The sequence below is a fragment of the Pristis pectinata genome, chromosome 24 (genome assembly GCF_009764475.1).
Source record: "Pristis pectinata isolate sPriPec2 chromosome 24, sPriPec2.1.pri, whole genome shotgun sequence".
NCBI lineage: Eukaryota > Metazoa > Chordata > Chondrichthyes > Rhinopristiformes > Pristidae > Pristis > Pristis pectinata.
The window spans coordinates 7217572-7234300 of record NC_067428.1 but is presented as its reverse complement, the minus strand read 5'-3'; the positions used below and the strand labels follow the sequence as shown (position 1 = coordinate 7234300).

The following is a 16729-nucleotide window of genomic DNA, read 5'->3' as shown; positions in this document are numbered from 1 at the left end:
CCCAACTGAGTGGAGGAGGCAGGCATTGGTGACTTATGAGGGACTTCCTATTGGGAAAGGAGCTTCCGAAGGAGCTTTCAATATAACATTCACCAAAGCAAATGAAGTGAACCCTCTCAATGCCACAATCCCCAACACCACACAGTATGCAAATAGCCAGCCAGAAGCGCTCAGGTGTAGCCTACATTCCCCTCACTTCCCGCTGTGCAGGTCCATCTGCTCAAGGTACAACACATCAATGAATGAACCCTCGATCCAATCACTTCAATGGGTTGCTTCAATGTTTTGCATTTCCTGTAGACCACCTTGCTTAAAGGACTCAGATCCCCACATAAACAGTATTTTCCGTGAGAATGTCCACTTTTCAGTCGCAGAGTTTTATTCAGATCATCTATTCAGATCACCTTGACATATTGAAAAGCCAAAAAAAACACAGCAGGAAATCAGAACTAAACACTGACAATACTCAGCAGGTCGGACAGGCATCTGTGGAGAGAGAAAGGCAGAGTTAATATTTCAGGTTCTTTATCAAAGCTGATGAACCAAGCAAGCAGTGAATGCTGAATCTCTGAATATTTTCAAGGCCAAGTTGGACATATCTTTGGCCTCTGCAATGAATTACAGGGACAAGTGCCTCACTCAGTGCCTGCAAATACCTTCATTCTCCTTCTGCCCTTTCTTCTCAGCGTCTGGCCAATTCCAAAGCTCACACGTCCCGATTCATAAGTGCCAATCTTCCATGTAATAAGTTCAAGAACCGCCTTGTCAACATTATGCCGTACGAGACGACAAGAGTGTGTCTGCAGCCAATCCGCGGGGTGGAGGGCTCCGACTACATCAATGCTAGCTTTATCGATGGATACAGGTAGGTACCCAAGCAGTCAGCTCCATTACGGACTGATCGCCATTAATATTGTAAATTTTAGGAGCAGTATTAGGGACCATCTGTTACACTGTTAAGTGCATGGTTATAGCAATAGGAGATTATGTTTTAAATTCTAAACTGTTTCACACTCACTAATAGATTGGATGAGGCACTTACGTTACCCATTATACTCTATGAACAGCAGTCATCTTGCAAATAAAATTTCAGTTACAGGTGCAAGACCTAAAGGCCATTTAGTTAAAACTTCATAAACTAAAGTTGTTACTGGATTACTTACCCACAAAGATACATTTTTAATTAACCCATCAGTGAAGCAGTTTTCATGTCTTCTTTCATTCTAGTGTCTGCATAAGCTTGTGCAGAGGTGTAATACTGTGAAGGTTTATAGCAGTGTGATTCCTCACCTAAGTGCTGTTCGATTCTGCTAGGTATCACAAGCCAGTGGTGACCACAGCTGACGTCTGCTCACATCCGCATTCCTCTACTGAGCCTTCTGCCCCTTGCTCACTATAGCCTTCCTCACACAGGAAGCAGGCAGACGTCAACTGTTGCTGAATTTCCTCGTTCAGTTACTGAGCGTTCCTGAGAATAGCCTGACTGTGGCTCGCTGATTCTCAACCTCCTCTCTATCTACAGAGGACCGTTCCGAAGCCTGAGGACCATTGAACCTTTCGCCTTCCACTGATCAGATACCACCAATGTTCAGTGCTATTGCATAGATAGCAGTGTTCACAATGTCCTACACCGTATGGTTGCCCAGCAGGCTTTTATTTTGAACAGATCTATTTGTAGTAAGGGATCCAATAACTAAATCAATTTCTTTGAGGAAACGGATGGTAAGTTAAAGATACTTTGTGGTTCAGGATGAGGCTGGATATTAGACAAGTAGATTTTCAAATTGTAATTGCAGTCTCTTTAGAATGTTTTACAGTTCACCAATAGCTTTGGGTTATTGGGCCCAGACGGTAGCTTGTGAAACTGATATTGCTGTGAAACTTGTAACGATGAATGTTAAAGAAAATTTGCCAGAATCTGGCACTCACATCCCTCACATTTGACTTTTTCCTTGGCTAGTCTCTTCAGTCTAGCAGCATACTATTGAGTTATTAAGGATTAAAAAATCAAATGGCAGGATGATTGATGAAGTATTGAAATCTAATTTCAGTCCTTTATTCCTTGGAAACCTGAACTCTGTGAGGGCTAAATTTGATATCCCCCGGAATGGGTGTGCAGATCCCATAGAGTACACAGTTCTCTCCCTGAACAAAGTGACACACAAACAAAGACAGTGACCTAAGGGAGACGGGCACATAAATCTAACTCCATGGGGGTGGATGGTGCTGACCATTATTGGAAAGGTCATTGCCGGGGGTCACGGCCTGCGGCAAGACTGAATCATAAGATAAGATCTCTTTATTAGTCGCATGTACATCAAAACACACAGTGAAATGCATCTTTCGCGTAGAGTGTTCCGGCGGCAGCCCGCAAGTGTCGCCACGCTTCCAGCACCAACGTAGCATGCCCACAACTTCCTAACCTGTATGTTTTTGGAATGTGGGAGGAAACTGGAGCACCCGGAGGAAACCCATGCAGACACGGAGAGAACATACAAACTCCTTATAGACAGCGGCCGGAATTGAACCCAGGTCGCTGGCGCTGTAATAGCGTTACGCTAACTGCTACACTACCGTGCCTGCCCTGCTACACTACCGAATCAATTAACAATGATGGTTATCCATTCATGGATATTTATTGTTCTTACTCCCCATTTAGCTTGTATTCCATGTTCTTTTCTGGCTTGAAAGCTGCCAACAATATAAGCCTGTACTCCTCACCATAAGCATGGACCTCCTATCCTGAACTCCTCACCATCACTTACCACTTCTCCTTTCAGACAACCAGGTGCTCTGCCTGTGAGGAAACGCAGCTGGGATGTTACATTGCAGTTCAGCTTAATTGTGTTGGGTGCAGCCAAGGTGTTCTAACTAGGGCTGGGCCACAACAATATGGGCTTCAGGGTCTCAGTCAAAAGAAGAGGGCAGCAACAAGTCGTCAGTGAATAGCTCAGGCTCCAGGCGTACCTCGAAGTGAGTTGGACAGTGCAGGACAGGGACTAGGACTACACACCCAAGGTGGTGAACCATTGCAGGATGTGCAGTTTCTGCTGGATCATCTGCAGTTCCAATGGGATCCTTGCCAGTTGGGAAACAGCACATGGCTCACAGGCAGCAGGACTGACTGATTCACAAAAACCAGGAGGAAGCAAAGGATTAGTCCTTTCCATATACAAACACTTCCTTGGGAACAGAGAGAGCAGAGCAAATCAATATGATTACACAAGCAGCCATATTCAGGTCAAACCAATTAGCAATTATTTCACTGTTTAGCAGTTAGCCACCTGTCCTTTAAATTGGATGCTAACTAAGTATCAACAGTGGAAGAAGTGGTACCGTCATATTAAGTAGAAGTGTTGTGTGTTCTGGCAGCTTGTGGGCACTCACACAGTGCGCCCACTCCTCCTCCCCACTAACACATGAAGCACCACTCTCGTGTGACTGTAGAGTGACCACAAGATCTTTCCGTGCGTCGCCAGTAGCTGATTCCAACCCTTTTCCAATGCACGGTCAGCCCTGAACAACCATGCGCCAGAGAAATAAACGTTTCACTGTCAACCACCAGATAACCAAAATATAAAGCGAAATAAAACCTACAGACCCTGGAACTCTTAAATAAGCAAGAGTTTGACATACGCAAAAAAGAGCAGCAGCAGCTGTAAGGAAGGAATACATCCAATGCATTAACTCTCTGCACAGATGGCGACAGGCAATCTGATGCTCTGACTACTGGCCTTCAAAGGAAAGATGTTTCAGACTATTGCAGATTAGACTGGTCTGATCCTCTCTGGGTAGCTAGGGCTTTGATTGTGAGATTGCATTAAATAATTGGTCCATCAAGTCATCTCCTTCCACAGACTCTATAAATTCTAGTATATCATAGATTCCGCTGTTTAATCTCCTCTCACAGATTACCTGGACTCTGTACTATTGTGGACATAATCACTGGCATTTTCTTCTATTTCTGCAGATTGTTTACTGGACCCCATTGTTGAATCTGCCCTCTCGTTTAATCTCCTTCTGCAGACCATGTGTACTCTACTGTACCATTGACTCCACTAATTTAATATCTTTCCATGGAATGTGTCCATGCTGTTGTGAACTTTATCCCATCCATTAATCTCCATTCACAGGTCATGCCCATTCAATCTTCCCGTGTGAATCATGTATTGTAGACCTTTGCCAACACTTAAATATCCCCTGGCTGCTCCACTTGCAATTGAGAGAAATGTTTTGATTCTCTGACTAACCAACAAATTCTTTTCTGACAGGCAACAGAAAGCATACATTGCCACGCAGGGTCCTTTAGCAGAGACTACAGAGGACTTCTGGAGAATGTTATGGGAGAACAACTCCACCATTGTTGTCATGCTTACCAAACTGCGAGAAATGGGCCGTGTAAGTGTTGCTGAAAGTGAGATCAGAGTCTGTGATGTCCTGTTGAGTATTCTGAGCTGGAATGAATGATTAGCCCTCTGGTTAAAGAAACAGGGTGTTGGAGACCCAGCCTGCAACATCACTGTGAACCCGGCCCCAACATGTTTGCAGTAACACCAGGTCAGTCAAGACTGAGGGCTTTTCCAGAGAAAGGTGGAAAGGAGATTGAAGGTTTTCCCTTCACATTTAGTGGGGCCAGGAATAAGCATATTCGTTCTGTTCCCGTGGCATGTGAATCCAGGGAAATGGATCAGGCCAGAGGAAAGAGAAGTCATTGAGGATTTCCTGCGGCCCCTCCACAATCGAAGTAATACGCAAATACAGCCAATGTGTCCGGATAAGTAGACAACCAGTGTGGTACTGAGCCATGTAGAGCAGGAAGGTTCAGGTTTGATTGGCAATCATAGAATCAGACAGCACAAAAACAGGATCCTTCGGCCCATCTCATCCATGCCAACCGTGATGCCTATCTACACTAATCCCATTTGCCTACATTAGGCCCATATGCCTCTGCGCCTTTCCTATCCAAGTATCTGTCCAAATGCCTTTTAAATGTTGTAACTGTATCTGCCTCCACCACCTCCTCTGGCAGCTCGTTCCGGATATTCACTACCTTCTGCGTGGAAAAACTTATCCCTCAGATCTCCTTTAAGTTTCTCCCCTCTCACCTTAATCCTGGACTCTCTAGTTCTAAACTCCCCTGCTCTAGGAAAAAGACTTCATCCATGCTATCTATGTCCCTCATAATTTTATAAACATAGAACAGTACAGCACAGGAACAGGCCCTTCAGCCCACAATGTTGTGGCAACTAATTAAATCAGTAATCAAATGCCCAACTGAACTAAACCCTCCTGCCTACTCAATGTCCATATCCCTCCATTTCCTGCACATCCATGAGCCTATCTAAGAGCCTCTTGAACGCCTCTATCATATCTGCCTCCACCACCACCCCAGGCAGTGCATTCCACGCATCCAGGACTCTCTGTGTAAAAAAAACTTGCCCCGCACATTTCTTCTGAACTTGCCCCCTCTCACCTTAAATGCATGCCCTCTGGTATTAGACATTTCAACCCTGGGAAGAAGATAAACGACTGTCTACTCCCTATGCCTCTCATAATCTTATAAACCTGTATCAAGTCTCCCCTCAGCTTCCACCACTCCAGAGAAAACAACCCAAGTTTGTCCAACCTCTCCTTATATCACATGCCCTCTAATCCAGGCAGCATCCTGGTAAACCTCTTCTGCACCGTCTCCAAAGCCTCGACATCCTTCCTGTAATGGGGCGACCAGAACTGAATGCAATACTCCAGATGAGGCCTAACTAGAGTTTTATAAAGCTGCAGCATAACTTCCTGGCTCTTGAACTCAGTGCCTCAACTAATAAAGGCAAGCATGCCATACACCTTCTTTGTCACCCTATCAGCCTGCGTAGCCACTTTCAGGGAGCTGTGGACTTTTATGAAATCGCCCCTCAGCTTCCTATGTTCGAGTAAGAATAAACCCAGCCTATCAAATCTCTCCTTATAACTACAGCCCCCCATTTCAGGCAACATCCTGGTGATTCTCTTCTGTACTTTCTCTGTTGCCACCACATCTTTCCTGTAGTGTGGCGAGGAGAACTGTACACAATACTCCAAGTGCTGTCTAACCATTTTTTTCAATGGCTGCAATATGATGCCTCAGCTCTTCATATTCAATGCCTCAGCCTATAAAGGCAAGCATACCAAATGCCTTTTTTTTACTACCCTATCCACCTGTGTCGCCACTTTCAGAGAGCCTTGCACTTGCACCCCAAGGTCTCTCTGTGCACCAAAGTTTCTAAAGTACCTGCCGTCTCTCTGACCAGAATTTGAATTTCCAAGGTGAATTACCTCACACTCTCTGGATTAAATTCCATCTGCCAACTTTCCAACTGATCCATGCACCCACTGGATCCTTAGACAATCTTCTTCACTATCTACGGCTCCACCACTCTTTACGTTGTCAGCAGACTCACCAATCAGGTCACCCACATGCTCATCCAGCAACAACAAAGGGCCCAGCACCGATCCCTGCAGTACGTCACTTGTTACAGACTGCCAGTCGGGAAAACACCCATCCACTACTACCCTCTGCTTCCTACCACCAAACTCTGCTCAATTTTCAGAGCGACATCCCGTGCAAAATTCATCTACATTTCACTAGCCGAGTGCTCAAGGTTGTCCACTTGAACAAGGTATAGGCAGCTTAGCTCAGGAGTAATTATGTGCTTTTAGGAGAGGAGGGGAGAAAATCAGGTACAGGTGGAAATTTGGCATCATAGACTTTTTTGTACTTATATAATGTGGAGGTTGGTGGCTATGTGAGCATTTAATACCCATCATTTGTTGCCCTTACATTGCATAGCTTGCTAGGCCATTGCAGGAATAGCTCCGACTCAAATACATTGGTCTGGAATCATGTATAGACCAGACAGGTTTCCTTCCCTAAGGAATTTAGGGAAGGCTCACGTGGCTCACAAACCAGATTTTTTTTTTAACAATAACCCAGCAGTTTTGTGGTCCCCATCACTGATCCCAGCTTCTCAGTTCCAGAATTTATTTCATTAATTACATTAGAAGACTTGCTGGGATTTGAATTAAAGTCTCCAGGTCAACAATCCAGGCCTAAACAATTACACATCCAACAGCTTTAAGCCCTGAGCCATTGTACCTCCCAGTTTGGGAAAGGAGTCTTAAAGAGTTTAGATTTACCTTTCCTTGAATGAAACTCTGCAGGAGCAGCATGTTAATGCTCTTCACATAACCCTCTCCCACCTCACAGTATAACCACTGGAGCATTTACTAATTATAGTGTCATAGCCACAATGATTGCACAATCTTTGAGTCTAATGTTGCATCTCTGAAGATTTGAACCTACATATCTAAATGTCAGAACCTGGCCACTTATTGCCAGACTTTTTACCTCTCTGAGATTTTTCTTCAGCTGCAGGTTTTAAGCTGTCAGCTTTCATTTTCCTCCTTGGTATTTGCTGGCATCCTTTGTGAGCACCGCCTCATGGTGAGCACCTGCTGCTGCTGACGCTGGTGATGTTTTGTCAGATCAGTGGAGAACTTATGCTCGTAGACACGTCCCCAGAGTCTGGCTCTACCCACATCACCACATATATTTTCAGATCTTTGTTTAAATCTTCCTCGCACGCACTGGAAGCTGTCAGTCATGGGATTAGTCTTGACAACTAAGTCAGTCAGCTCTGAAAAGTGTGGCTCTCCTTTGAGCACAATCTTTGACATTACCGAGACTGCACAAGCTTCAAGGTGGGTGAGGATATGGTAGGAACAGGAATGAGGTGCTTAACCCTCAGGACCCTGATGTGTCCCCTCCTGCTGTTTGGGAGTGCTATCATCAGGGTCCTGAAATTCGTCTGCCTCCAAATTCTAATGATCTGAGGGATACGTTTTTATACAGAGAGTGGTTGATATTTGGAACATGCTGCTAGTGGAGATGGTGGAACCAGATACAATTAAAAGCCATTTAGACAGTCACTTACGTGGGCAAAGCAAAGAAGGATATGGTCCTAATGTGGACAAATGGGCATTTATGAAGATTGGCAAAAAGGTCGGTCTTGATGTGGTGGGCGAAGGGCCTGTTTCACTCCTAGGTGACTCAGTAGGTCTAAGTATCTCTCTGTCCATGAGACCATTGGACTGATTGGGCTGTGGCTAGTTAGTAAGGGCATTGGGGAGGGTGGTTAGCCATTAGAGCTCTGCATCTGTGGAGGGGGTTCAGGAGCGTGAGTGAGGAGGACCACAGTGTTTTGGTGATCAAGGAGATAGTTAAGGAAGTCAGCAGTTGGGAGGTGGGAGTTGGTATACAAAGCCGTGGAGACCTTGTTTCACAGAACTGGAGAGTGTTGCCAGAGAGGGAGAGCTGTCGGAGAACTGGTTTCGGTGGACGATGGGCAGCCTGGGATTGCAAGAGAGTCCATTACACTTTGCCGCACAGTGAGGACCGTGTTGCCCTATAACATGGACTCACAGCACGAGGTGATGCAAAGGAGCTTTGCACATGGAATGATGTTGCCTCTGCCCCCACACCACTGTCACATGGCTTGTATGGGTGACTGATGACTGGAAATGCCCAGCTGAGTTTTCCAAGCAATGTGAAACAACCTGGAAGTGGTAGTTATCGTGTTTCACTGCAGAAAATCAATTTCAATTGCATAATCTTGAGAAAAAAAGAGCAGCCTTATGCAATTGAATTTCCAGGCAGTCAAATTCATCACACATTTTCGGAGTAAGCCATCCAGACAGTTTGAGGATATCAATTAGAAAGCTAAATTTGTTAAATAGGAAGTCTGGGGACAGCTAACTGATCAGCTTATTGAGTGTGTTTCCAAAAACAAGCATCCAGACTCCAGGATGTCAGTGTCTAATGGGATTTCACTGAGAAGTAAGGCCAGGTGACCTCCCAGTTTATTTTTGCATAATTTTTATCTACAGGAAGCTTTCAAATAATTAGCTTCTACCAGAATGTCTGGGTCACAACAAGGGGAAATTATATAATTAGAATCCATGCAGCTCTCTTATCATTTTTTCCCAGGAGCTGATTATCTGTATTAGTGACCCCTTATGTTTCTCTGTATTTTTAGAACTTAGTTCTGATTTCCTTTTATCTGTATCCTTATCTGCAACACTACCTCTACTTACCCACATCTATCTATCACTATATGTCTTGTTTATTTACAACTATTATCTCGGTCTATTCCTACAACTGTCTGTCCACTTATCTATATCTAGATATCTCTCAACGTTTCTTTCTATCTACATATCTTTTTGACAATGAGTTTTAGATCTTTTATCAAAAGGTTCAGGAGGTTGCTTACAGAGATAATAAGCCCTTAATAAGAGCTGTCTTGTGAGGAAGTGTGTGTAGGGAATGGTAATCAGATACAGGGGGGGCAAAAAGGTGATTGTGTGTTTGATTAGGAGGCTGATGATCAGATGTGGGCTGTTTTCTGTTGCATAATATAATCAGAACCAACATTGTCTTACTTCTTTCTAGGAAAAGTTGTTCAATTCTCTTCACCTCTCACAATCGTTGACTCTTCATGCATGCTAGTGAAATCCTTACAACGATTCCATCGTGTGTAGTCATAGACTTTAAATGAAGACAAACTGTTTTACCATTGGGTGCACCTGTTGCTAACTGTACTCCTGTCCTGAATGATAATAACATGATTCCAATAGCAGTGGCTGGATCAGGAACCTTGCCTGATTTTCTGCTTTCTGACTCAGGGCAGTGGAGATAATTGTGGTGCCGACCTGACTGAGATCATCTTAACTCAGCAGAGTCTGGAATTCAACCTGGATGCTGTGTGATGGTCTGACTTCAACATCTGAAATTGTCCCATCAGTGATGGTTGAGTTTCACCTCAGACCTTCTTACTGCATAATCAGGACCATCTAAAAAAAACCCAAGTTTAAAAGGTCCATTTTAATATGCCCACCGTTGTCCTTCACTCATTAGTCCTCCAGTCCTCCAGTCAGAAGGTGTTTTGTAATAGTCAGACTTTCCAAAAGTCATTTCTACCTTGTGTCCCAGTGACCCCTGAGGAAAGCCCTTTCACACAAACTATGTTTTATACTGGGCTAAATGCTCAGATTTAAACTGTGTGCTTTGGTCAATTTGGCAAGTTTGCTTCCGAATCCATGACCTCTATTATCTTGAAGGACAAGGAGACCAGATGAAAGAGAACACCCTCTCAACCAATTCCCCTCCAACTCACACCCTCTCAACCAATTCCCCTCCAACTCACACCCCCTCAACCAATTCCCCTCCAACTCACACCCCCTCAACCAATTCCCCTCCAACTCACACCCCCTCAACCAATTCCCCTCCAACTCACACCCCCTCAACCAATTCCCCTCCAACTCACACCCCCTCAACCAATTCCCCTCCAACTCACACCCCCTCAACCAATTCCCCTCCAACTCACACCCCCCAACCAATTCCCCTCCAACTCACACCCCCTCAACCAATTCCCCTCCAAATCACACCCCCTCAACCAATTCCCCTCCAAGTCACACCCTCTCAACCAATTCCCCTCCAACTCACACCCCATCCTGATTTGGAGTATATCCGCCTTCATCTTCTTGGACTCCCTACCTACCAGCAGTTTGAAGGCATTGAGAAAGGACTGAGGTCAATTCGTTACCAGCTTCTCAAGGACAATTTGGATTGGGTAATAAATACCACCCTTGCCAACAACAGCTCTATCCCAAGCAGGGACCGAGTGCTGACTGTCAGATACCCACCCTGTTATCAGTCACCAACACAGAGAGATACAGCACAGAAACTGGCTGTTTGGCCCACTGTGTCTGCACCAACCATCAAGCACCTATTTTTACCCTAATCCTACCCTAAACCAATTTATTTTCCCCATATTGCCGTCAACTCCCCCCAGATTCTACCACTCATCTACATTCTAGGAGCGATAGCCAATTAACCTATCAATCTGCACCTCCTTGGGATGTGGGAGGAAACTGGAGCGCCCGGGGGGAAACCCACACGGTCACAGGGAAAACATGCAAACTCCACACACACAGAGCGACTGAAGTCAGAATTGAACCCAGGTCGCTGGAGCTGTACCACCCATAATAGTTTGCTATGCAAAAGAAACTACTTCTGGGAAAAAAAATGTTTAAAAAGCTACTGAAAAGTCCAGGTGCTCATCCCTGATGTGAGGGTGTATTGTTTATTTAACAGGAGAAGTGTCACCAGTACTGGCCAGCTGAACGATCCGCCAGGTATCAGTACTTTGTCGTGGATCCGATGGCAGAGTACAACATGCCGCAGTACATCCTTCGTGAGTTCAAAGTCACAGACGCAAGGGCAAGTATCTAAATCTTCGTCTTTTCACTGTTGGTTTGAGGGATTGAGTTCCATGAAGAGTTAAGTCATGGAATGGTTACTGGATATTAAAGTATGTATCAGTAGTTTGGGGAATGCACAATGGGGGTGTTTAGTCCAGATCGATCTTGAAGGTAAGAGGTCAACAGCAGTGCTGAAAGATGTAATGCACCATTTCAGCTTGTGTCAGACTTGAGTACTTCTAGGTCAGGAGCTCATTCTACCTAACAACATTGCAATGACTGGCAATGCAAGTTGTAAGACTACAACCACTGATGCATCCCGAGGTTAGAAATGTCAGAATGCCACTCTTGGCATTTGAACTCCCACCCCTGAGTCAGGAGAGGTAGGTCAAAGCCCCATTTTGACAATATAGTCAGATTTGACAGTCTTCTCTATCAGAAGTCTGGTTGCCCCTCCTTGCCTACTCTACCATTTAATAAGATCATGGCTGATCCGCTTATAACCTCAAATCTGCATTCCTGTGTATCTGCTGTAATATTCCACCCTCTTGTTTGTCAAGTATCCATCTACTTCTGTCTTAAGAATGTACAAAGATTCTGCTTCCATCACCCTTTGAGGAAGAGAGTTCTAAAGACTCACTACCTTGTGTAGAAAAAAATGCCTCACTTCTGTCTTAAAAGGGTGATTTTTATAGTTTTAAATAGTGACCCTTAGTTTTAGATTTTCCTGCATTGGGAAACACCCTGCCCACATCCATCTTGTCAAGATCTGGCACGTTTTAATCAACTTAGTTGAAAATATTTCTGTTTGAAGACACAGGTATTATGAACAGAACTTTCAGCCTCCTTGTGGCAGGAACCTTGCAAAAGAAATAATATAAATTCACGGTAATCAGTTCAGTTATTTAGAAATAATCTTTGTGAGATAGTCTTGAGGAGCAAGGTCCGCAAATACATTCACTTTTTGCCTCAGGTATGTGACAGCGTGGGCTGAATTTACTTGGAGAGATTTCTCAGACCAGTCACTCTGAATAGTGGAGGAGAAATGTGTCTCCACCACACCTGGCAAATGACAGTTTCTGTGTTTTAAGAATCTCATTTGCATATTGATTAAGGACTTTTAGCAGCCGTCAGGATAAAAATAGCTGTCATCCATTAAAGTGGCTGTTTTTTAGCCTCAGCTCTCCATCATACTGCCCTTTGATGAAATATCACTTCTACTGACCAGTCGCAGAAGAACACCCGTGCTCATTGGTTGTCCAGGAGTGGATCAGGTCTGCCCTGATGGAAGAGGGGCAAATGGTTACCTTATTCTTTGAACACTGGTCCACACACGGCCCCAGAAGCACAATTTCTTCAACTCTTAAAGGGGAAGTCATCGCCAGGGAATAGGCAGCAGTGTAGGGACAACATTAAGAGAGAAGTGGTTATTAGTGACATTGAAATTTGATTTTTAAAGAGCTTGGATTGTAGAAAAAGGGAAAGATTAAGAAAATCCTGAGGCCCAGAAATGAATGCGCTAAAGTTGGCGACGGTGCAGCAAGTATTGAATTCAGAGAATATGGCCTCGGAGAAGAGCAGGGTGTGCAGAGGAACGTTGACAGCAGCAAGAACTGTTGCGGAGAGTTCAAGGCTATACCTTGTGCTAAAAGAATGAAATCTTCCAATGATTTTTATTGAGTAAAGAATGAAATCTTCCAATGATTTTTATTGAGCAATTTAAATAGCCAGTAAAGATTCAGGGGTGGTTGGAATCTGGAAACAGAGCTGTATTTAAAAGGAAGATATATTCCTAAGGGAGAAAAGAAGATTTAATGAAGGTGGCAGGAGGGTCACCTGAAGCATAATTACCTGCGTAGATCTGTTTGAATATTCTGCTTCTATGCTGTAAGTAAAGAGAGAAAATGGTGCAAGAAATTTTTATCATTCAATTTGAATTGGGACTTTAAATAGGAAGCTTTTTCTTATCAGGTAATGATCTTTATGTTGTGTCAAAGAATGCAGGGAAAGTATTGTTTACAGCTATAGTGATGGGGGCAATAGGTTTTATGCCTGAACAAGAGACATAAAGGTAGCCAAAAGAGAGCACGAGTGTTCCCCATTATTTATACTGATTTCTGCACAGTATTTACCCTGACGGCTCAACCTTCTGCCAATACACTCATTCACTTTCATTTAATAAATCTTGCTGGAGTGACAGTCCACCATCTACATTCTAACCAACCTCCTCTCTCACTCAGGTAGATATGTGGTAACTTGATAGCACCACATTTGGGTTTCTATGTCTGTAGATTGGAGAAGGGGGAAGGAAAGATTGACAGAGATAAAGGTTTCTGTATCTTTAAGTTTCTTGGAAACACAGCAGAGTGTGATTTCACATTGTGGTACATGCTGACCATTAGCTCTTCCTCACACCACAAAGCTTCTTGTGACTGGACTTTGGCCTTGCTCCTTCCAACGGATGCAAGAGAACTGTGAGCAGCCGTGGTATTAATACAGATTATAAATGTACTGTGTATTATTTCAGAAGCTTCCTTGTGCTGTTCGCTCTGTCAAGCAAATGATCAGATCACATCTTCTAAAAGATCTAGTTTCACGTTGACATTCACCACAATTACGTAAATCCATAAACAAAGATATTGTGTATATTTTCATTATGTCATGTCTCAGATCAGTTGATTTATTATCTCAATGATTCCAGACCAGTAATAGATTGACTTATCAGTCCAGCTGTGTCTATCAAACCAAAAATAAAATCTTCGAAAACTGACATAAGTGATAAAACCAGGCACAGATGATCTTCAAAGTATTGTCATTATCCAAGTGTCTGACCTGAGCAAGATTATACTTTCCATTATTGGCCTTTCAAGTAAAACAGAAACAAATTGCAAATCAGTGGTCCCAAAATTTGTGATTTCATTAATAATTCATTGACTTTTGCACTAATTTGCAGAGTTCACAGGGATTGAATGCAGAGAGAGCATTTCTCCCTCATTATCTCCTTTGTTGTGATTCATTCCATCGCTGCTTGTAGGTCATTGTCAGTGCAAAACAGTTGCTATGATTGCCCACAAAAAGAGATACTGTACTCCGAAAGTAATTCATTGTGTAGTGAAATCTTTCGAGTTTCGCTGTGACTTGGCATTGTATACATAGAAGCAATTTATTTTCCATCAATATAGCATACATTAAAACAACAATAGCTCAGAATCAATACTTAAAATAACTGCAGTTGAATGCAGAGACTCATGTTTGACCTATCTCACTGATGTTAATGTGAGCCAAAATTATAAACTAATTACTCTCAGAGAGACACCTTAAGCATGAAACTATTCACTAAAGTGGTTCATTTTATACAAAGACTGGACTTCACAAATGTGAACTTAGATGGTTACTTAATGTGGGTATTAAACCAAAGTCTTGATTCAAATAGGGTGTTTTAAAGCTGTTAACCCAAGATCTGAAATAAGCTGGGTCTTGACATATTAAATGCGTAAGGTTTTGGGGTTAGATGATTCCACTGGGCATGGACCTACATTTGTTTTTACAAAGGTTAGTGGGTGGGACAGATTTAATTGGGTTTTACGTAGTCGTTAATCGACGAGGTGATGTTTTATGGAGGTAGCCGCAGAGACAAGGTTTTCTCCTCACTGCTATTTCAGTGGCAAATCATTTATTTTCAAAAGGCAGCTACTAACATCAAAAGTAATTCGGACCAGATGGAGTAAATTGTTATTCCTCACTTGAATGTTTATTCAGACATCTTACTATAAAAATATCATAAATGTTACTTGTTCTGATTATTTCATTCTTAAAAATAGGGTGAACATTATCTGGATTATTGAGTTTTCGATCCTGTCTATTTATCATTACATCAGCTCACTTTATGGGAGCACTGTTACCAGGGAGAATCAATATGGGTATGGGTCTGAGCCCAGTTCAGGACTTAAGAACGTAGTCAACACCGAGCAAGTGCACTTTCAGAAGCACTATATTCAACTGATGTTTGTTCAGGCCCTTAAAAATCCCTCCGTTTTCTTTGTGGAGTAACAGGCAACATTTTTTTCTCAACCTGCAGCAACAGAAATAGGGTTAACTCGTTAGTTATTTACTAGATTCAGTGGGATCTTGCTGTGCATCAACAATTATTTCAGATTAATTGGGGTTGTTTCAAAGCACCACAGCATTGTGCTATTCACAAGCTGACTCATACTCTCCCTCGCTTGACTCTATGGCCCACCTTCCTCTCCGATCAGATTCCATCATCTTCAGCCCTTTGTCGCCTCCACCTGTCACCTCCCAGCTCCTGTCACTATTTCCACCCTCCCCTCCTCCATCTGCCTGTCACTCCTCCTCACAGGGATCCACCTATCACTTGCTCTGCCCCCTCCCTTCTTACCTCTCCATACAGATGAAGGGTTTTGACCCGAAAGGTCGACTGTACATTTCGATGCTGCCTGACCTGCTGAGTTCCTCCCGTATCTTGTGTGTTGCTTCTCTGGTGTTTGTAGCTCCGGCTGTTGTATTGTGGAGGAGGAGTGCTGTGAGTTACAGAGGGAGATAAGAAGCTGCAATGTAACAGTCACTGCCAGAAACAGTATCTTTGTTCCTAAATTGGTATAAGCCCCTCTGCAGTGTGGAGTAGAATTATACAAGCTAGAAAAGATGCAAGATCAACCCCAGGTCTCTGGATGAGTTAGCACGGCTAGCAGGAGGAATCTTGGAACTCCTGGTCATTTGGTCAATGATGAAAGAAATTGCTTAGTTATCCACTGATCCTTATGCAGTGATCCAGGCTGCAAGGAGTACATTTGTTAGCTTCAAGGGTGGATTGTGTTAGCCTACCATAGTTGAATATCCCATGATGTGCATTCAGATCGACCAGTGGGTTAACTGGTTAGTTATTTACTAGTTTCAGTGGGATCTTGCTGTGCATCAACACCAGCGAAGGTCAGTAGATGGCCAGCCCTTATGATGACAGTATCATGCAAAGGTCCAAACATCCACAAAGAGGTGGAAGTCAGCAATAGGAGAAAGTATATGATATGAATTCAGCGCTAACCATCCACTTAACTACAGCTGAGAGCTGGGATTATTACACTGAGCTCAAAATTATCAACAATACTGCAAATTGCCCCAAGCAGCTCTGAAGAGATAAACTAGCATTTTGATTTACTGAAATCACTCGATTACAAAAAGCATGTTCATAAAATAAAGTGAAAAGAGGAGCCCAAATAGCTTCAGATAAAGGGATTGAGAAATTATCATTTTCATGTACTTACTCGACCATTTCAAAATCAAATTGATTAGCCCATTAAAACGAAGAGTGAGCAATGCTGTGGATTGTTTTTGAGTACATCACATTGATGTGTTTAAATGCTATTTCCTTTATTGTGGTCAAAGTATGTCTGCTAAATTAGTTGCTTGTTCCATCCCT

At 43.2% G+C, this 16729-nt stretch overlaps 1 protein-coding gene across 1 annotated transcript in view; it reads left to right on the top strand.

Annotated features, from left to right (window-relative positions):
- LOC127582347 (receptor-type tyrosine-protein phosphatase delta-like) overlaps positions 1-16729 on the top strand; it is a 439637-nt gene that overhangs the window by 410307 nt on the left and 12601 nt on the right. Inside the window, exons 29-31 of the mRNA XM_052037503.1 lie at positions 687-865; positions 4272-4398; positions 11186-11311. Coding sequence (XP_051893463.1) covers positions 687-865; positions 4272-4398; positions 11186-11311 — 432 coding nt within the window. The remainder of the gene's footprint in view (positions 1-686; positions 866-4271; positions 4399-11185; positions 11312-16729) is intronic.